This window comes from Olea europaea, chromosome 10, assembly GCF_002742605.1.
Source record: "Olea europaea var. sylvestris chromosome 10, O_europaea_v1, whole genome shotgun sequence".
NCBI classification, from domain to species: Eukaryota; Viridiplantae; Streptophyta; class Magnoliopsida; order Lamiales; family Oleaceae; genus Olea; species Olea europaea.
In genome coordinates, this window is record NC_036246.1 from 29,027,025 (window position 1) to 29,045,768 (window position 18,744).

An 18,744-nucleotide genomic window follows, 5' to 3' on the forward strand; every position below is an offset into this window, starting at 1 on the left:
ACTTGTCAGTCATGGAGAGATTTCTTTTCTTTCAAAGTTTTGGGAGTAGTTTTCACGGGTCCAAAAATTCCCGCTCAAGAAGAATCTTCACGAGTTAGCTTCTGCAATTGGCTCTACTACAAAAGATTATCACTGTCCAAACTCTATCTATAGAGCTCTTTGTGACATTTTGTGTCTAGAGATCAATACTTTTGTGATCATTACTGGTGAAATCGACATTTCTAATTGGGACATTCGTGAGATAAGTGGACTTTCAATCATGAGTTATTATTATGAAAAAGTAGTCCCAAGCCTTTCAGAGTTAACAGATCACCTTTCCAAGTCTTGTTTGTACCTCTTTAATATTTTTGCATTAATTGCTAATGTGTCAGAATCTGATTGCATTAGACATGAAAATTGGATTAATTTTTGGTTTCATGAGAATAGTTGTGCCCAGAATTCTCAAGAAAAAAAAATTATAAAAATGCTATGAATCTAAATCCATTCAAGAGGCATTATCAAAGAGCATCAAATGAAATATGGAGGCTCGTGATTATAGACAAGTTGAAAGATATTTCTCATAGGGATCAGAGTCATTGGAGCGATTTGTCATTATCTTCACATATGAAAGTAGCAAAAGAATTAGAAATAGTAGCTTATCTTTTCTTGTGATTTTGTCGTTTCTTCTCCCATCCGATGACGAATGTATAAGAGTTGGGATTTTTAAAGGGCCTTCTAGGACGTTAGGTGGGTATACTTACAATCTAATTTCTCCCATATTAACAAGCATTCATAGAGGACTTACATGATCGTCGAACCATCAATCAAGCCTGGACATGGCTCGATTTCGTATTCATTTCCTAAAAATTTTCTTTATGCTCAGGCTGCAACTTATTTCATTCGAGATATTTATGTTCATGTGGAAGAAAGTTATTCGTCTTATAATTTGAAGATATGTTGGCACTTTGAATGCTTTTCGATCTTGGGAGAAAAATGTCGTTGATTGTCAGGACTTGTTCATGGATTAATGGATGTCAATCACTTTTGTTGGAATCCATTTCTCTCATTGCTCATCCCAATGTACAAGTGGATGATCGACCTAGGTCTATAAATACCTCAATTTATGATGAGTATTCGATCTGGACTTGTTTCCTATTGCTGGAGAAACTCCCCTTTCATTCTTGAGGTATACAATTCTCATAGGTTTGTGAGAAAACTTGGCTTTAAGCAAAAACTTTTCTGTTCATCGAGAAAGTTGGATGTTACTCCCAAAGCAGAAGACATATAACATGTTTGGTTGTCTTTGACTAGGACGATAAATGGATCTATATTTCATATTCTAGTGTATGTGAAGGATGCACATCAAAATGTTGATGCAGAGTACCAAGGTTGGTGGAATAAGTGTTACGAATCTTGACAAGGGTTTAAGTGAAAGTTTTATCTTCTGGTGAGAGCCGTGACTTTGCTCTTGATCTGGCTTCGAACAGAGTCTTAGCCAAAGGTTTAAACCCTCCAAATATCATTGCTAGAGAGACTTTTGGAAAATGGGAATCAAACATTCGTAATGAAAGAGGCATTAAAGAATTAAGATTATAAGTTCCTCAGCAAAATTTGCTTCCACCTATAAAGATACATGAAACAATTTTCATTTCAGACCATAATAATCCTGGACATTGAGCATCCCATGTCCCTGGAAAATCTATCTCTGAAAAATGAAAGTTATGGATATCAAGTATGATTTTTTAAAATTTTTTTTAACATACCACTTGTATTTGATCTCATGTAACAAAATTCAATTTTAGGCTTCTCTCCCCCAAATATATAAAATGAAACAATTGGTAAAATCAATGGCGCTTCAAGCTACTCCAAGTCCTTCAAAAGTTGACATTGGAGCTTCTTACATTAACATTAGTCTTTCAAATAAACCATCAGATGATGATTTTTAGACATGTCGCGTAGAACATGAAACGTGAATATATTCTTTCTTTCTTTGTCTCTCTTCTTCTTCTTCTCTCTCTTTTTTTAATCTTCATTTTTTTGTAGGTTTTCAAGCTTTCCTAAAGTACTAAATTTCTCCATGAATCCAAAATTTTCACAAGATCTGACTAGCAAGAATGATGAGAGAATCAATGAGTTTCAAGGAATGGATGGTACTCATGATTTTCACGGCCCTCATTGCAAATACCTGAGCACCATTAATGAAGGTAGTTCAATGCTTATCGTAGATGATTCACATAATAAATATGAAGTGAATTATGAGATTTTGTGAGCTAAAATTTCAAAGATCAATTAAGAAGTCCCTATTGTTTAATCTTCATTGGCTTTAGTTAGCATTCCGCCTTCAAAGACAAACAATCATCAGGCTGCATCAATTTGTTCTTTCATGTCTGGTCCTTTGCCTAGGATAACTTAAGAATTCCCTTACTTGGAAGCTGCCCTATAAGAAAGTATGACTAATTATCTTCAGAAGTGTTTTAGAGACAAATCGAAGTATAGATTTTTCAATATCTGATTTGGTGGGATGAAAATAATTTAATTTTCAAAATGTGATTATCAGCTTATTTTGCACAGATTCAACTCCTTTGACCAAAGGTATAGATGTGTTTTTTAAAGAAATTGATCTTTATTTATCTAAAAGAAAATAGCACTTAGAGTGTCTAACCATTGAAAAGAGGCTGAGCAATTGAAACTTTTGAATATTTAGCTGGAAGTGGAGGATTCCACATATTCTTCATTGGAAGATAACATTAGTTAGCTAACTTCCAAGCTAGATAGACTCCGTGATGAACTTCAAACTCATCAAGAATAAAAGAGTATCCTTGCCACATTAGAAGAATCACAGTTTGGAGATGTCACTAGCATAACATACATTAACCCTTCAAGATATCTTTCTACAAGAGATTCATTGCGAGCGATCTCGATAGAATTAAGACTTTCTTATCTTCTTTGAGACCATATTATATGACCTTTGGTTTGCTATCATCTTTTTTTTAATAATGATGTTTTCTTCTTCATATCTTTTGTGTATTTTTTTATTACAAAAATAAAATTATAAACAAATTGAGTGAATTTACTTGTTGTAATTGAACTTGAATTTTTAATTTATTTAAGCTGTCTACATACCCAAAAGAAGATCAAATTGAACGTAGTTCATTACAAGAACACAATTTTTTTTTTATTTAAGGCCGTTCATAGTTTATCCTCTTGCGAGCCAGGAGTACAATATTTTATTACAATGAATAATTTGCAAAATAAAGGACTTCAACTTAAAAATGCTTTAAGAATTTTCTATTGATGGGTCTGATCTGTAGTCCATCTTTGTCGATGATCTTATATGCTTCATTAGTGAATGCATGAATAACGAGAAATGAACCATCTCATTTAGATTAGAACTTGCCCCTATTTTTCTTGTTATAATTGGTTGGCATATGGAAAGTACCAAATCACTAACTTGAAATGATCTTGATCGCACCTTTTTGTTGAAGAACTTCGTTGTCCGAGCTTGATAACATTCAGGTGCATTTGTGCTTCTAATCTCTTCTCATCCAAAGTTTCTAGCTCCTCCAATCGAAGATGTGTATTTTCTACTGTTGTCAAACCTTCTTGGATGGCATTCGAAGTGACGGGATTTGTAAAATTCAAAAAGAAGTACAACTTTCACTCCATACACTAAGGCATAAGGAGTGGCTTATATTGGAGTCTGATAAGTAGTTCGATAAACCCATAAAACTTCGCCAATTTTTTCATGTCAATCTCTTTTTTATTTGGAAATAATCTTTTTTAGTAGCTGCATAATGTTTCGTTGAATGCTTCTTCTAACCTATTAGTTGCCGCATTGCATATAGACAAGTTGTATTGTTTGAACCCAAGCTTTACGCATAAATTGTTTAAGTGGCTATTACAGAAAGGTTTTTCTTTATGGTGATGATATATCGCAGGACCATATATCGATAAATGATCTGGATACGAATGAAATTTACAATATTTTCTTTTTTTACTTCCTTCAATGGTATTGCTTTAGCCCACTTAGAAAAATAGTCATTCCTGACAAGAATATATGAATGCCCAGCTAAAGACTTTAGAGCTATAGGTCCAATTACATCAAGACTCCATTTATCGAATAGCTAAGAAGCTACAGTCGGATGTAACAGTTCTAGAGGTTGATGGATGAAATTTGCATGGACTTGGCAAGCTTCGCATTTTTTTTGCATAATCGATAAAGTTTTGTACCATAGTTGGCCAATAGTATCCCATTCTCTTTATTCGAAAATGAAGTTTGGGTCCAGACTGATGAGCATCGCAAATTCCAGTGTAGGGTTCTTCCACGATATGTGTTACTTCAACATTATTTAAGCATCAAAAGAAAACTCCATCAAATGATTGCCGATAATGCGTTCCTTTATAAAAGATAAAGTGGGACACAGCCTCTTGATTTCAATTTTTCATCTAGATTATCTGGTAACTTTTAATATTGAAGAAAATCAATTATTGGTTGTCTTCAATATTCTCTTTTCCCATCCTCAATTAGATCAACACTGTTGTTTTCTTTTAGATTATTGGGCACCCATCTTTGAAGGATTGATATACAGTGGAAAAAATCTTCATCCGATTTTGCTAAAACAATGGTCAAATTAGCTAAGATATCAGCTTTTCTATTTTTATTTCTAGGCACGAATTTGATTTTTATCATATCAAATCATTTTGTAAGTGTCGATGCATATTCATAATATCACTTCAAGTTTGAATTATGGATTTCATACTCGGCTAAACATTGGTTAATTATCAATTTAGAATCTCTAAAAACTTTATGCTGATGAAAATCAATATCTAATGTTGTCTCTAGACTAAGGATAAGGGCTAGATATTTCGCCATATTGTTTGAACATTTCTCTATTAAGGTAAAAGAGTAAAGCATGACAAGATTGTGTGGAGTGATAAAAATTGTTCCTGCTTCGGTACCATAATTTTGGGGCTGCTCCGTCGAAGTATAGCCTCCATGATGGTATAACTTCAGTAAATAGAACTTCTTCATTCTGAAGGTCTTCCCAAAGTCTCTATTTTGTCAAAATTGGACGGTAAGTAAGGAAATCTGTCAAAGCTTGTCCTCTAATGGCCTTTTGCCGAATGAGTTTGTTATCGAACTCCAACAAAAAATGTGGCCATTTTTCAATCCTTTCGGAAAGAATCGGCTCGGATATTATGTACTTTAATGGACCAGTCTTTGAAATAAGATTGATTGTGTGTGATAGCATATAATATTTTAATTTTTCAGCCGTGAAGATTAACACATGACATATTTTTTTAATAGGTGAATACTTCATTTTAGCGTCTACTAGTATCTGGCTCAAGTAATAGAGCTCATTCTCTTTTCTTTCATCGTTGACTTGGACAAGAAGTGCCCCTAGATAATATTCTTGTGCTACAACATAAAGAGTTAGTAGTTTCTCTAGGGCTAGAGCTTTGAGTATTGGTAGATGAGATGAATATTGATTAACACTTTGGAAAGCATTTCGACAAGTATCATGCCATTCAAATGGTACATCTTTCTTTACCTATCTATTGAATGGACAATAATATCTGACATTGTTAGAAATAAATCTTTGAATGTATGTAAGTTTTTCTTGAAAACTTGTGTACATTTATTGGCTCTGGCATGTTGATTATGACTTCAAATTTTAATTGATCTATTTTAAGCCCTCAATGTCAAACAATGAAGACAAGAAATTTTCCAGAGATAATACCAAATGCACACTTCAACGGATTCATCTTTAGTTGATGTCGTCAAAGTCTTTTGAAAACATCCTTAAATCTTTATAGATGATTGTCCTGTTTCTTTATTTTAAAAACAAAATTGTTCACATAGCATTCCACATTCTTATGTAGCAAGTTATTGAAGATATTTTGTATTGTCCGTTGATAGGTTGTCCCTACATTTTTTAATCAAAAAGGCATAATTTTGTAACAATGTATGCCCTTAGGAGTACGGAATGACGTGAGTTTCTCATCTTTTGGATTTATTCGTATTTGGTTATATCCATAAGATCCGTCCATGAAGATATGATTTCATACCCGGTAGTTGCATCCACCATAAACTCTGTTATCCAAAGTGAAAAATCATCTTTTATACATGTATAATTCAGATCCTAAAAGTCAACACAGACTCGTAATTGTCAATTCTTCTTGTTGATAGGTACGATGTTCACGATCCAAGTTGGTTATTTGACTTCGCGTATGAATCCAAATTTAAAATCAAGAAAAATACTCTTTAGAAAGAGTAGGATTTTATTTTCCAGAAAATTCAGTCTCTCTTTCTTTCTCTCATTTATCCCATCTCTTTCATCTATACATCAATAAAAAAATGGACAAAAAAGAAAGGAAGAAAGAAAAAGAAAACATAACATAACAATAAGGACGTCTCTAATTAGGGGTCAAATTTAGTACATGTTTGACACTCATTAATTTATTTTGCGATTTGTTACAGGATCATTTTTAATCACACATCTACACGATAAAATATTCTACATATATACTTAAATTTTTTCTTACTTTTTATTCACACATTCTCCTAAAAATTTTATTCAAAACTCATTTTTTCCCAATTAATGAGAATCAAACAACGTAGTTTGATGTAAAACCCTTTTCAACGAGACCCCAAATATTGTGCAAAATATAGCGTAATAGATAGTGTTACACTAAATTTGGTTCCGTCTAAGTCCATTTTTAATATAATAGATTTTCATTGATTTATAATTATTTTAATGTAATGGTTATTTCATTTACTAGTTATTTGTGAATTCTAATCAATTAATAAGTAATAATTATTTCAAAAATAAACTAAAATTGTTCGACATAGAAAAATCAATGATTTTTGTGATTTTTATAATTTGAGGTATTATTTGTTTAATGTTTTTTAATTTATTAATAAATGTAATATTTTAGTTTATTAAATATAAGTTCTAATTTAAGGATTTTTTTAATAATATAATTTGTAATTAAATAATTCGAAATAAAATTTAATATAAAATTTAAAGTAAAACCCAAGTTACAATAAATTTGGTGTAGACACGGTCTAAGAAACATTTCAAAATCAATTTTTTTTTTTAAATCTCTTAAATTTTCAATTAAAGAATATAATTAATGGGATACGACACTGGCTATAAGTGTCAACTAAAATAAATAAAGAGGAAATTATCAAAATAGTCAACTTTTGGTGTTGTATTTACAAAAATGTCACTTTTTTTTTGACATTACAAGATTGTCAAATTTAGACAATTTTAGACATATCCTATAGGTCCTAATTAAATGAGATTAGACCAATCAAAGAAATTGTACAAAATTTCCAAAGAGTATCTAACAAAATTGAATTATTGAAGAAAAAAAAAAGCAGAGCAACACGCACCAATCCCCTAGTCGAAGAACCCTAAATCGCTCACTCACTCTCTCATTTCTCTCAATGAAGTGAACGAATCTGAAGAAGAATTCCACTGAATATCAGAAAATTGCCAACAATACTTTAGCCATTATATCTAAACTACTCGGAATGAGGAAATTAAAACCGGCAGAGCAAAATCCACCCAAGGTCCCATACTCCATTTGAAACCGGCTGAAAAGTGCAAACAGTAAACCATTAAATTTCCATACTTCCATTCCGAGCAGAAGTAGCAGCTCAGCTGGACGATCGGAGGCGGTGGAATCTGTGGACTGTGCGTGGCTCTCAGTATTCAATCTCACACAGTTCAAGTCTTCCTGTTTATTAATTCAAAGCAATTTTGTGAGCCCTTTTTCGAATATATTCTGAATTGCTTGTGGGTTATTGTTTTTAAATTAGAAAGAAATGGTTGATGATGTGAAATTGTTGTTGTCTGTGAAAATTTATTAAAAGATTATGTTTGTTAGCTCTTCTGAATATATTATCCCATATTCGACAGTTGTTGAAAAGATTATGTTTTTTTTCAGAAAAATTATATATCTTAGTTAATTCAACCGTAAGGCATCCAAGATCGGGCTTGGGATTCACCAGACCTCGCAGAAACTATCTAAGCTTGCGAAATGTAAGGCAGGAACTGACATCTTGGTTGATTTTTACCATGTGTTTTTGTGATTGGTTTTCTTCTTGTTCTTCTGTGCCGAAAATGAATGAGGTTTGATCAGATGCTTTGTCTTCCCCTTGAATGACTTGAGATAATGGTAAAATGGATTTAAGTCATCTTTGCATCAGACGAGTTTGATGTTTTCCAATGAGGTCCCATATTACTTGATCCTTGCTATAGATCTGTAACTGCTATAAGATAAATCTTATTCAATTTTCAATGAGCTCTTGGTCCTTGATACCTTCTTCCTCTTATTTTTTATTTTATTTTTTTAAATTTTTTTGGTGAAGTCCATTCTAGATAAGGTAATGTTCTTTAGGCCTCTTACCTTAACAAATGGGGAATTGGCTTTGCCCCATCGTGTAGTATATTGATTGGCTAAAATTTTACAAAGGAGTTGGACTTCAATGAACCTTGCCTTCTTGGAAATATAACAAAATTTTAGGAAAGAAACCTAGTCTATACTTGAGTTATGTTTGCAGGAAAGAGAATAAAGGAACAAGAAACTAAGGCCACTTACATCCTTATGCTTGAGAAACCACATTTATCTATTCTAAGCAATACATTAATCTCAGCAGTTAACTCTTGTTATTGAAAGCTTGAACTTTATATATTTGTATCCCCGTATTAGCTAAATGGTAGGCAAATGTACTGCCTTCTCGCCAAATATGGAAAAACTGAATGTTGAGCCTACTTTCCCAGTGGTGAATTTCTTCTAAATAGTATTGCACTTTCTGAGGTTCATCTATGCCTTCCTTTTATTTATTTATTTTACATTGGTAAAGTGAATCAATCTTTGCCCATATTTGGGCTGTATCCAAATTGATCGCATAGCTTAAGAAGAACATGAGCCATAGAAGTCATACCATGCAAGGAGAACCTTACCTACATGATTCTTATCACACCCCCACTTGCAGCTAGATTTGAGTTCCCTTTGAGGCATTCATTAGAGTTTAGTTTGACAACATCAACAAAAGGTTAATGGACTATAATTAATTGAATTTGATGAGTCTCATGACTGTCTGAGAGGAGTCCACTTGGTGTAGAGGGCATCCCGTGGTTTCTTTTGAGGACATGTTCAATTGTTTCTTGATACTTACTTTTAAATATAACTAGTGCAAATTCTGCCTCTTGCTTTGGTTTTATGCTATAAGTGGTAATGTAATTGTGCACAAATATACATGTTGTATTGGGCTGATTGCATAAGTTGCATGGTAGCATGGGTCAAAATCCTAATACAAAAGATATCCCTACTTTGATGCCAATACAGGAAACAACTTCTATATAATTCATGTCTTGTCAAGATTTAAAAATTATGAATTGTAAAGATTTAAATATTTGAGTGTTTATCTGAAGAATGAGCTTCCTAGTACGCTGCATCATGCGGCTAGTGATCAAATTCTGCCAGTTAAGACTTATAAGTCCAAGAAGGGTTGAAGGTGGAACTGAAAAGATGCATTGTTCTCAATGAGGACCATTTTTATTGTTTGTTGAAAGAAGGTCACGTCTTTTGAGATTGTTGACATTTAAAACTTAGTTATGAAAATCCTAAACATACAAGGAGCTGTTCATGATGGAATATCATCATTTCTACTTACTATTCTTTTGCCCGTCATTAAACTCATTTAGGTAATTAAATGCAGTAGTACTGCATGAGAATACCAGATTGAATTGGATATACGCGAAACCGTAAGCATTTAGTGTATTTTCTCTTTATAATTGCTTAAGCATCAATTAGTTGGGTTATGACGTCAATTTCTAGTTTCTTGATTTCAGTATTCTTCATGTGTGAATTTGAACTTTCTCTTCATACATATGTCATGAACTTGATATCCTTACTTCACATTTCAGCATTCAGCACTGTGGTCTCTATCAAAACCATGAATTCTTTAGGTGTAACTTATAGGAATCAATATTCTGTGGGCTGATTTGGAAAAGGGATTTGACCATTACAAATTAGCTTTAATATTACTTTTGCTTATACTTGATATACACTTTCAGTTTATAATGCGTAATAATTAAAATATTTGGAGATTGATATTCAAGAAATGTGGCATTTTCAATATATGCTCCTCTTCAATACCTTTTTTATGCACAACATTTCTTTCTGTTGTTGCAGAACTAAACTTTGTGGAGTATGGACAAAGAAAAGAGACGTATCTGTCCATAGTTCTTTGCAACTGCTACAACTAGACGAGATGAAAGCACTTTCTTCTCTCTTGTTATTGTGATGTGCGAATATGTATTGAATTTATCTCACACAAGATATTCACAAACCAACTTGCTGCTTTGCATATCTCCTAGATTGCTTGGTGCGCGGTTGCATCATTTGGTGTTTTCGATGTAGTTATAAAGGGGAAACTAGTCTTGTTTGCTTGCCTTCTACTGTAACGGTCATTTTTTACTTGGTTACTTCGTTGTGTTTATATTCGTACTTTGCATGGCTGGCTATGAAATGACTTTCTAGAATTAATATCCACGTTTTCACCTTCATTGTGATTTTTGGGATGACCGAATTTGGGCATGTTTTACATTTTGATATAGGGCACCATGCATATGTAACATCTAAGTTTTAAAGCATTTTGTGAATTTTCGGGAGCCTGATTTTCTGCTGTTATGTCGCAAGTTTGTGGGTTGGGGCACCATGTATACGTATGCCATATTTATGTTGAAAACTGTCATTTTCGACATTTGCCTCCTGTTATTCTCGACAGTTGGTTGAACCCCGACAGTTAGCTGCGGGCATTCTTGACAGATGATGTATGCCACTGTAAGGCAGAGTGTAGTCATCTGTCGACACAGATTTCGGTGACAGTGTCTCGACAAATGACGTTGAGCACAGACGACACTGCACGTGCGTTGAGAAACAACATGTCTGTCAAACATTCAGATGTCATTACCGCATGTATTTTTGCACATTACAAAATTTTTTTGCTAACATTTTATTTTGTTGAATATTGCAAGCACAATTCGCCATAATAAATGTTTACTGCAACTTTGGGTAGATGATATGTTCTTATACGTTTCTCGTATTACTTGTTCCAATTGATGTGGTTGTATGTTCCGCGGAAGTACGCTTGTAATTTGTAATATTGAAATTATGGTCTAACCATTATCGTTTTATCTGCAGATAAAATGGAATTTCAAATTCTGGTGCCCGAGAATGTACGGTTGCCAACGCGTATCTCACAACGAAGCAACTTGAAGTACATAAAAACAATGATGGATAACTTCGACGATCAACTTCGGGCTGACTTTCACGACTCCTGCCTTGGGTTTCTCGCTGACGTTCCGGAGATCTAGTTTTCCGCTCAACTGATCCAGGCATTAGTGTGCCGAGGGATCCGTTGCAATAAGTCCCATGAGTTGTGGTTCAATGTGTAGGGCCACCTTACCCAATTTGGACTGCAGGAGCATGCTATCGTCACTGGATTGCATGCTGGGTCATTTTCGGAGGGCAATCGATACACAAAGGCATTGGAGAAGAGGAGGTTGAAGGAAAAATATTTCAAAGCGCTGGAGAAGATTTCATGTGCCTAATTGGAGAAGGCCTTTCTCCGCTCATTGACACCCCGAGCAGATAGATACAAGCTCGGGCTCGCTCTAATTGTGGAAGGAGTTATCACAGCTCCGGACAACAATGTCGGCATTGATGAGGATACGCTTGCCATCATGGATGACCTGGAGCTGTTTTTTGCGTACCCCTGGACAAAAGTGGGGTATAGGCGTTTGTTGAAGGGATTTCAGGGTACTTGGGCATGTAAAATGAGCGATGCGAAGACGAAGAACGAGAAGGACGTCAGTTACACAATTAACGGATTTTCGATCGTCATGCAACTATGAACAACATTATGTTTATGTGTTTTGTTTGTTAGTATTAGACCATGCCTTCATAGTGTTTGGACGGATATTGATGCGACATTTGTTTTGTTATCGTCCAGACAGATTTGGGCATATGAGGCCATGCTCGAACTCGGCGAACACTTCGGTGAACGTGTGGGTGAACGCTCGCCCCGGCTTCTGTGCTGGACCTCCACCAAACAACTGTAGCAGCGTACATACGATGCATTCTTCAGGGACGTACAGGTCATGGACATTTTTCATTTGGCTTTCCATTATTTTGTTTAATCGGAAATAGTATGCATTATATTTTAACTACATGTTCTCCCCTATTTCTACAACTGCATGTGCACGCCACACTGCGTCCCACGGAGGCCGAGCGAGATTTGCCATACATCACCAGTTTGGTACCGTTCCCCGACCATCCAGTGCAATTTTTGGACGGCCTCGCTAGAAGGGTTGTCGGCCCACAGTTCCATGAGGTGGCACCAGCTAGTGGGGGAGATGACGGTAGCGATGCGGGTGATGGGCATGACAATAAGTCCGATACAGGGGCTGAGGACGTTGACACATCAGCAAGCGATGGCCATCACACACTGGAGGGCAACGGGGACGATGGGTCTAAGCCTGATGACAGTGGAGAAAACGATCTCGACCTCTCCAGCGAGAACGAAGTGGATGCCTCGGGATGGAAGTCGGGTGCATTACCCACTCCAATGGTTCTTCCGTCCACATCTGGGGTTCACGGTATGTGTGGTGGAGCGACTTTGACGAGGAAGGACGTGGAGGGCATGTTGTATGACCAGCGCATCCTCTTCGAGATGAGGTTGCGGAGCGTGAAACTTGAAATCATCCAGCACGTCACCAAGGAGTTCGCCAGACTGAGGGACTTTATATCTACCTTGGTACCCCCGTCTAGTGGCAACTCCACTTCCGCTGCAGCTCCGATAGTGAATGAGCCAAACCTTTGGGATGACCCCCATGAAGGTATGAGTTTATGTTACTGTTACTTCCATTTACAACATGTGTGCAATTTTTCCTATGCGATTGCTTACAAATGTATTTTTGAAATTGGCAAATTACTTAGATGTACATGGAGGTGACATGGACCTGTGCTCGGATGACGGTGGTCGTCCTTCCCCTATCGAGAACTTGGACGTGAATGGTATGTCCGTTAATTCTATGTAACACATTTTTGGTCTTCAATGTCATGTCATCTCGTGATATGCTAGTCTATTGAATTTGATTGTAATAATAATTTTATTTTTTGGTTTCCAAGTAGACGGGCAAGGCAGTGACGTACGGAGCCCACATGACGACGGTCGTGCTGAGGAGGCTGAAATGCAGGAGGGGAACGGTACGTGCGTAAATTTTGTATTTTATGTCATCTCATCTCCTGATATCTTTCTTGTCGTATTTTATTCGCCTTTACTTACTGTCTTCAATTTAAGTCGTTCAATAGTTTCTTATTTGTTTACGAGTAGCCGGGGAAGGCAGCAACAAACGGAGCACACATGACGACGACCATGCAGAGAGGGTGAAATGCATGCGGTGAACGATATGTCCGCTATTTTTTTCAACTTCTGTCGTCTCATTCGTCATACGCATATGTATTCAATTTCACTCATTTATTCATTTGTTCTCTGTCTTCCAACTAGACGGGGAAGGCGGAGACAAACAGAGCCCAGAGGCCGACGACCGTACGGAGGAAGGTTACATGCAGGACATGAACGGTACGTGCGTAATTTTTTCCAACTTCTATGATTTGGGTTTTATTACCAAACACTTCCCCCCCTACACAAATGATAATTCATATCTTGTGTTTGTCCATTTCACCCAATTTCCTTTGAACTAGACCCAGGAGAGACTGTCCCCACCCTCCCTAGGGACGACAACAAGGAAGGCCCATCGACCCATGACGTCACGGAGGTGGACGGTATGTGCTTTTTTTCCTTCAATAATCTTATTCCACGACTATGTGGCGTCGTTCACACAGAACCATTTCACTGAAGTGCTGAAATGTTTTATATGGGTGCTAACACAGAGTTGCCGACATAAGTGACCGTACCGGAGAAGAGAGGCAATGTGGGCAGCACAAATAGGCGACGATCGACTCATGTTCGATGTCCTGCACCACCTACCCGGACTCCATACACGAGGAAAAGGGCAAAGAGAGTAAAGAAATGAGTGTGTTCAAGTGGTTTGGTAAGGTCTAATGTAGTAGTAGATACGTTGTTGGTAAGAAAGACATGCTTTGAATTTGGTTTGATTTATGGACGGATACGTTTGCTCACCCATATGCTACACGTTAAATTGTCTTATGTACAATACATAAATGTTTAGTACAAGTATGGGATGGTATTGTCGGTACATTTTGTGTGTATGCATTGACGACATAATGCATTTACTGTTCCTGAAATATGCTACACGTTAAACTATCTTTTGTAGAGTACATATCATTTTGCTATAATACATGTTTAGTGCAAGCATGGGATGGTAGTATCGGTAAATTTTGTGTGTATGCATTGACGACACAATGCATGTCTTGTTCATGAAATGTGAAAGGGTACATCAACATCATAACTAAAATGAATATATCATCATTCTTATACGTCCCAATCATATGACTTGTCAACACGAACTGACGATTTTTCCTGTTAGAGTCCTCACAAAAATCTGCATGCCTACCCACAACGTCAGCACGAAGTGCAGAGTTGACTCTTGGTCTGGTGGGATTCCTTCCTTGTCCTAGATTGTAGCTTTAACATTATCGCTGGTGTCGGAGCTTTCACCTTCATGGGTTATTGTCTTCCCAGTAAGGGTTTTGACAATAATCCGCCTGCCACCACCAAGCCTTAACACGAAGTGGAGTGTGGACTCCTTATGAATTTTATAGTTGCCCGAACTACGGCCATTCGAAGCTGTTAACCAGCGAACATGAGCCTCTGTGTTGGTCTGGTGCCATACCTTCCTTGTCTTGTATGTTGACTTCACCATAATATTTATGGCCTGTAATGTTTATAATATGTGAAAGGGTTCATTTTTTGGTCATTAGATTGCCTGCACGTCTTCTACTCCATGGGTGAGTACATTTTTTGGTTCTTACGTTGATTGGATGGATAGTTACAAACTTGCTCTGCTCTATCATTTCAGTTTAGTGGACACCTGATGCAGGTAGGCAGCTGATTAATTCGGAGGGCTGATTTTTCAATTGAGCATGTGCTTTCATCGAGATGTGATGACGAATTTTTGTACAATGATGAAGAGGAATAGTTGATAGCACCAAATAACAGCCAAAGGGATCCAAACCTGGGTTCATGCCTGAAGGTGCAGCTATGGAGACGATTACATCGTATCACATATGATGTGGTTGATGATGTCAAGGGGGTTTATGAGATTATTTCAATTCCATATAGGGATATGGTTAAGTGGAACGCACATTGAGACATGACATTTGTTTGTACTCTAATTAATTTGATGTTCATGGTACTTCATGAAGTAGTACTATTCTGTAATTTCATTTCATTGAAGTTGAAGTTGTTGTATGTGCACAAATGAGTCATGGTATGAAATGATCTTGTGTGTAATAGAGTGTGGTCGAACGATCGAGGACAATGATTATTGTAAAATTTGCATTGCCGTAGAATGAAAAATTCAGTGTTATCTTTGCTACGTTGGCCCCAACATTACAACCGATTTATGTTTATTTCAACATGCGTTTTAGTATAAATTCGCTTGTTCGTAGAAAGTAAAGTTTATTTTAAAAATGGCTTGTAAAGTCATCCAATGTTCATCTTCATTGACAGGGACATTAATTTTATCAAATTTTCATGCAATTCTTATGATTTATAATTTAAAAATAGTATTCAATTGTGACTAAGGACTACAAAAATTATGTTAAGTAATGTAAGTACAAAGTCACTGCAGGAATGTTTCCATTGCAAGTATTGCACATTGGTACAATTTACTCATAATTCTCACCATTTATGGACTGCATTAAAGTACACTTACACCTCTAACCATCACACTAAACCATCATACCAATGGTCAATCAAGCGTTAAGAAGAAATGAAATGGTGGTTGGTTGGTAAATTGCTTTAAATGTCCTCGTATACCTCCAGTATAAAGCAAGGCTTGCACTCTTCAAGTGGGATATATGAAACTCTTTCTGAGGTATCTTGTAGCAGGAACGTATCAAGTATTTGAAGTCCATTTCTTCGTACGAAAATAATGGCATCGTCCATGGGAAGCAATTCATCGCTGCCACTTCAGGAGCCGAAGCCGACACCCGGTTCAACCCCGCTATGTCCCATCGTAATTTCTTCGGACGATGAGGAAGTGAGTTTGAATGGTGGTAGGAGAGCCATCACCGTCGTTCCCTTTCCGAACCTGGACAAAGTTGCAAGTGATGAAGGTGAGTCTCCGAGAAATGTGCTTGAATGGGTCGTCCCATTTATGGATGCAGACGAAGTTCAACATTACGAGGATGAGGGGCAAGGTCGCGTTCCATCGCCCGAGGTAATTGTCATCAGCTTGGATGATGATGGTGGGAAGAAGGTTCAAGTGTTAGCTCCGAGTGAAGAGTCCGGCTTTGTTGCGTGTGTGGGTTTCTATGTATGTATGTATAGTGGTTTTTTTGTAACGGATGGATTTTGTGACACTTAACCAATTTTGTAGCAAGTAGGAAACTACCGTTGGCAAGTTATATGTTTTTTGTATTTTGTTAAGCGGAGCGTCGCACAACTGTCGAGAATGGCTGGCACCATCTATCAGGAACAACAGATGAATAGTCGGGATTTACTGGCAAATTTTCTATGTATGTAGTATGCATATTCATATAACATGTAGTTTGGGTGAACGAACACAACCTAATGTGTACATTGAACGTAGTTTGTGAACTTTGCAGACAGTGTTGTGCGCTACAAATGATGTGTTCGTAATATGCATTTAAAAGGAAACTTGTATAATGGTTGAACTTTTCATATTCCGTACATTCTATTTACATGTGTCAACAATGGCAACAATATTATGCACAACAAAATTGTATTTTGGTTCGAGACAGTTATGCAGTGTGTTGTGCCTATTTGCGTTCTGTAAATATTAACATAACAAAGAGTAATGTTTACGCGTAAGAGAATGAAAACAATAATCCAATATTTACATTGTCATATACAAACAACATCGGGGGAACACTTCACTTACAACTTCAACCACTCATGTACAAAATGCTGCTTACATCGGACGTGCTACAGTGTGGTTCGAACATGTGGTTCGGTTATGACCAAGTCCACCGTAGCGAGTGCATTTCCTGAGCCGTGTGGTGTACTCGTATCTGGATCGCTTACGTCGTGTGGGTAGTCTACCTGGAGGACGACGCACACTAGGGGGCATAATAGGAGTACCTCTAATTTCGGGTAGAACATTCCTGTCCACTTCACGCTAAATAGGATATATAGCTTCTCCATAAGCACCCTTCCAGTACTCGGATGTGTAATACGGTGAGCAGAGATCCTACAATGACTTACCTCTCAAACAAGTAGCACGGGTTCCCTGAACGCATGGCATACGATTCAGCTGGAACTCACGACAAGTGCACGTCTTTTAGAAGAAGTCTACGATGTCCGTGTCGTTGAATATTCCAACTTGTGTTAAGTTATTTGTCAAGCCATGCACTCGCAGCCTAGTACCTGCTTCGAACGTTGTCTGTAACTCATTCTCCATCGTTGGTGACAGAACGGTACTGCATGCAGTTAAACTTGCTTGACGTTCATAAAACCACTTTTGCATAGTATGCCGAATGTGTTCCACTAAGCACATGATCGGTAACAAACGGGCATGTCTCAACATTGAGTTCAAAGATTCTGCGTTGTTGTTGGTCAAAATGTTGTACTGTTGGCCAACAAATAGTGCACGTGACCAAAATGGGAAACCTGCTCGCTCCAAGTACCCGTACGCTCTTGCACTAACCCTACGAAACTGTCACATAAGTCTTTCAAACTCTTCGGTCCGGTAAGTTCTTGTGGCTCTTTTGAATAGAAATATTGAACTTGCGTTGTTGTACCGCTGGATTAAATTCTTTTCCATATGCCAAACAAAGCACCCGTGGTGAGCCCCGATGAAATAGGTGAGCAATGACATTTTCAATACTATTTTTCCTGTCGAAAACAAACACCAATTCGTCCAAGTCACCTATAAGATCTTTCAAATTTGATAAAAATCACATCCACGATCTATTCGTTTTGGCATCAACAATCACCCACGCTAACGGATAAATTTGTTTGTTGGCGTCTTGGGCAGTTGCCAGTAGAAGGGTACCTTTGTACGGACCTTTCAAGTGATTGTCGTCAACACAAATAACGGGCCTGATGTAGTGCAAGTAACACCGAATGCTTGCACCGAAAGCTAGGAAAAGGTAGTGAAACCTGTTACGAGAATCTACTTTGATGTGTGTTACTGTCCCCGGGTTACTCTCTCCTTGGACGTGACAGTACGAAGAAAGTTTTTGAAAGCTATCACCCGATGTACCATGTAGCAAATGTAAAGCAGTGACCTTTCCCCTACGTGCTTGATGGTAACTAATTTTCACACCAAACTCACGTTCCACGTCACGAGCAATAGCAGTAGGATCATACGATCCGTACGTATTATCCAATTTCCCCATAATCTGCTCAGCAATTACGGAACTAGTGGCATGTTGATATGCATTACGACGATAATCTATGGAACATGTGTGCAAATTGTTGAATTTGTGGATCATGAAGATGGCGGACTGCTTCACACTCGAAGCACGTAACATCCACTTACAGTTATCGTCAGTACATACAATGGTTAACAT

At 37.1% G+C, this 18,744-nt stretch overlaps 1 protein-coding gene across 1 annotated transcript; it reads right to left on the bottom strand.

Moving 5' to 3' along the window:
- Positions 1-17,141: 17,141 nt before the first annotated feature.
- Positions 17,142-18,744, bottom strand: LOC111400499. Its single transcript, XM_023027911.1, has 5 exons — positions 18,170-18,744; positions 17,971-18,064; positions 17,597-17,885; positions 17,435-17,483; positions 17,142-17,334 (listed from the first exon to the last, which is right to left on the bottom strand). The coding sequence occupies exons 1-5, from the start codon at positions 18,742-18,744 to the stop codon at positions 17,142-17,144; spliced, it is 1,200 nt and encodes a 399-aa protein (XP_022883679.1).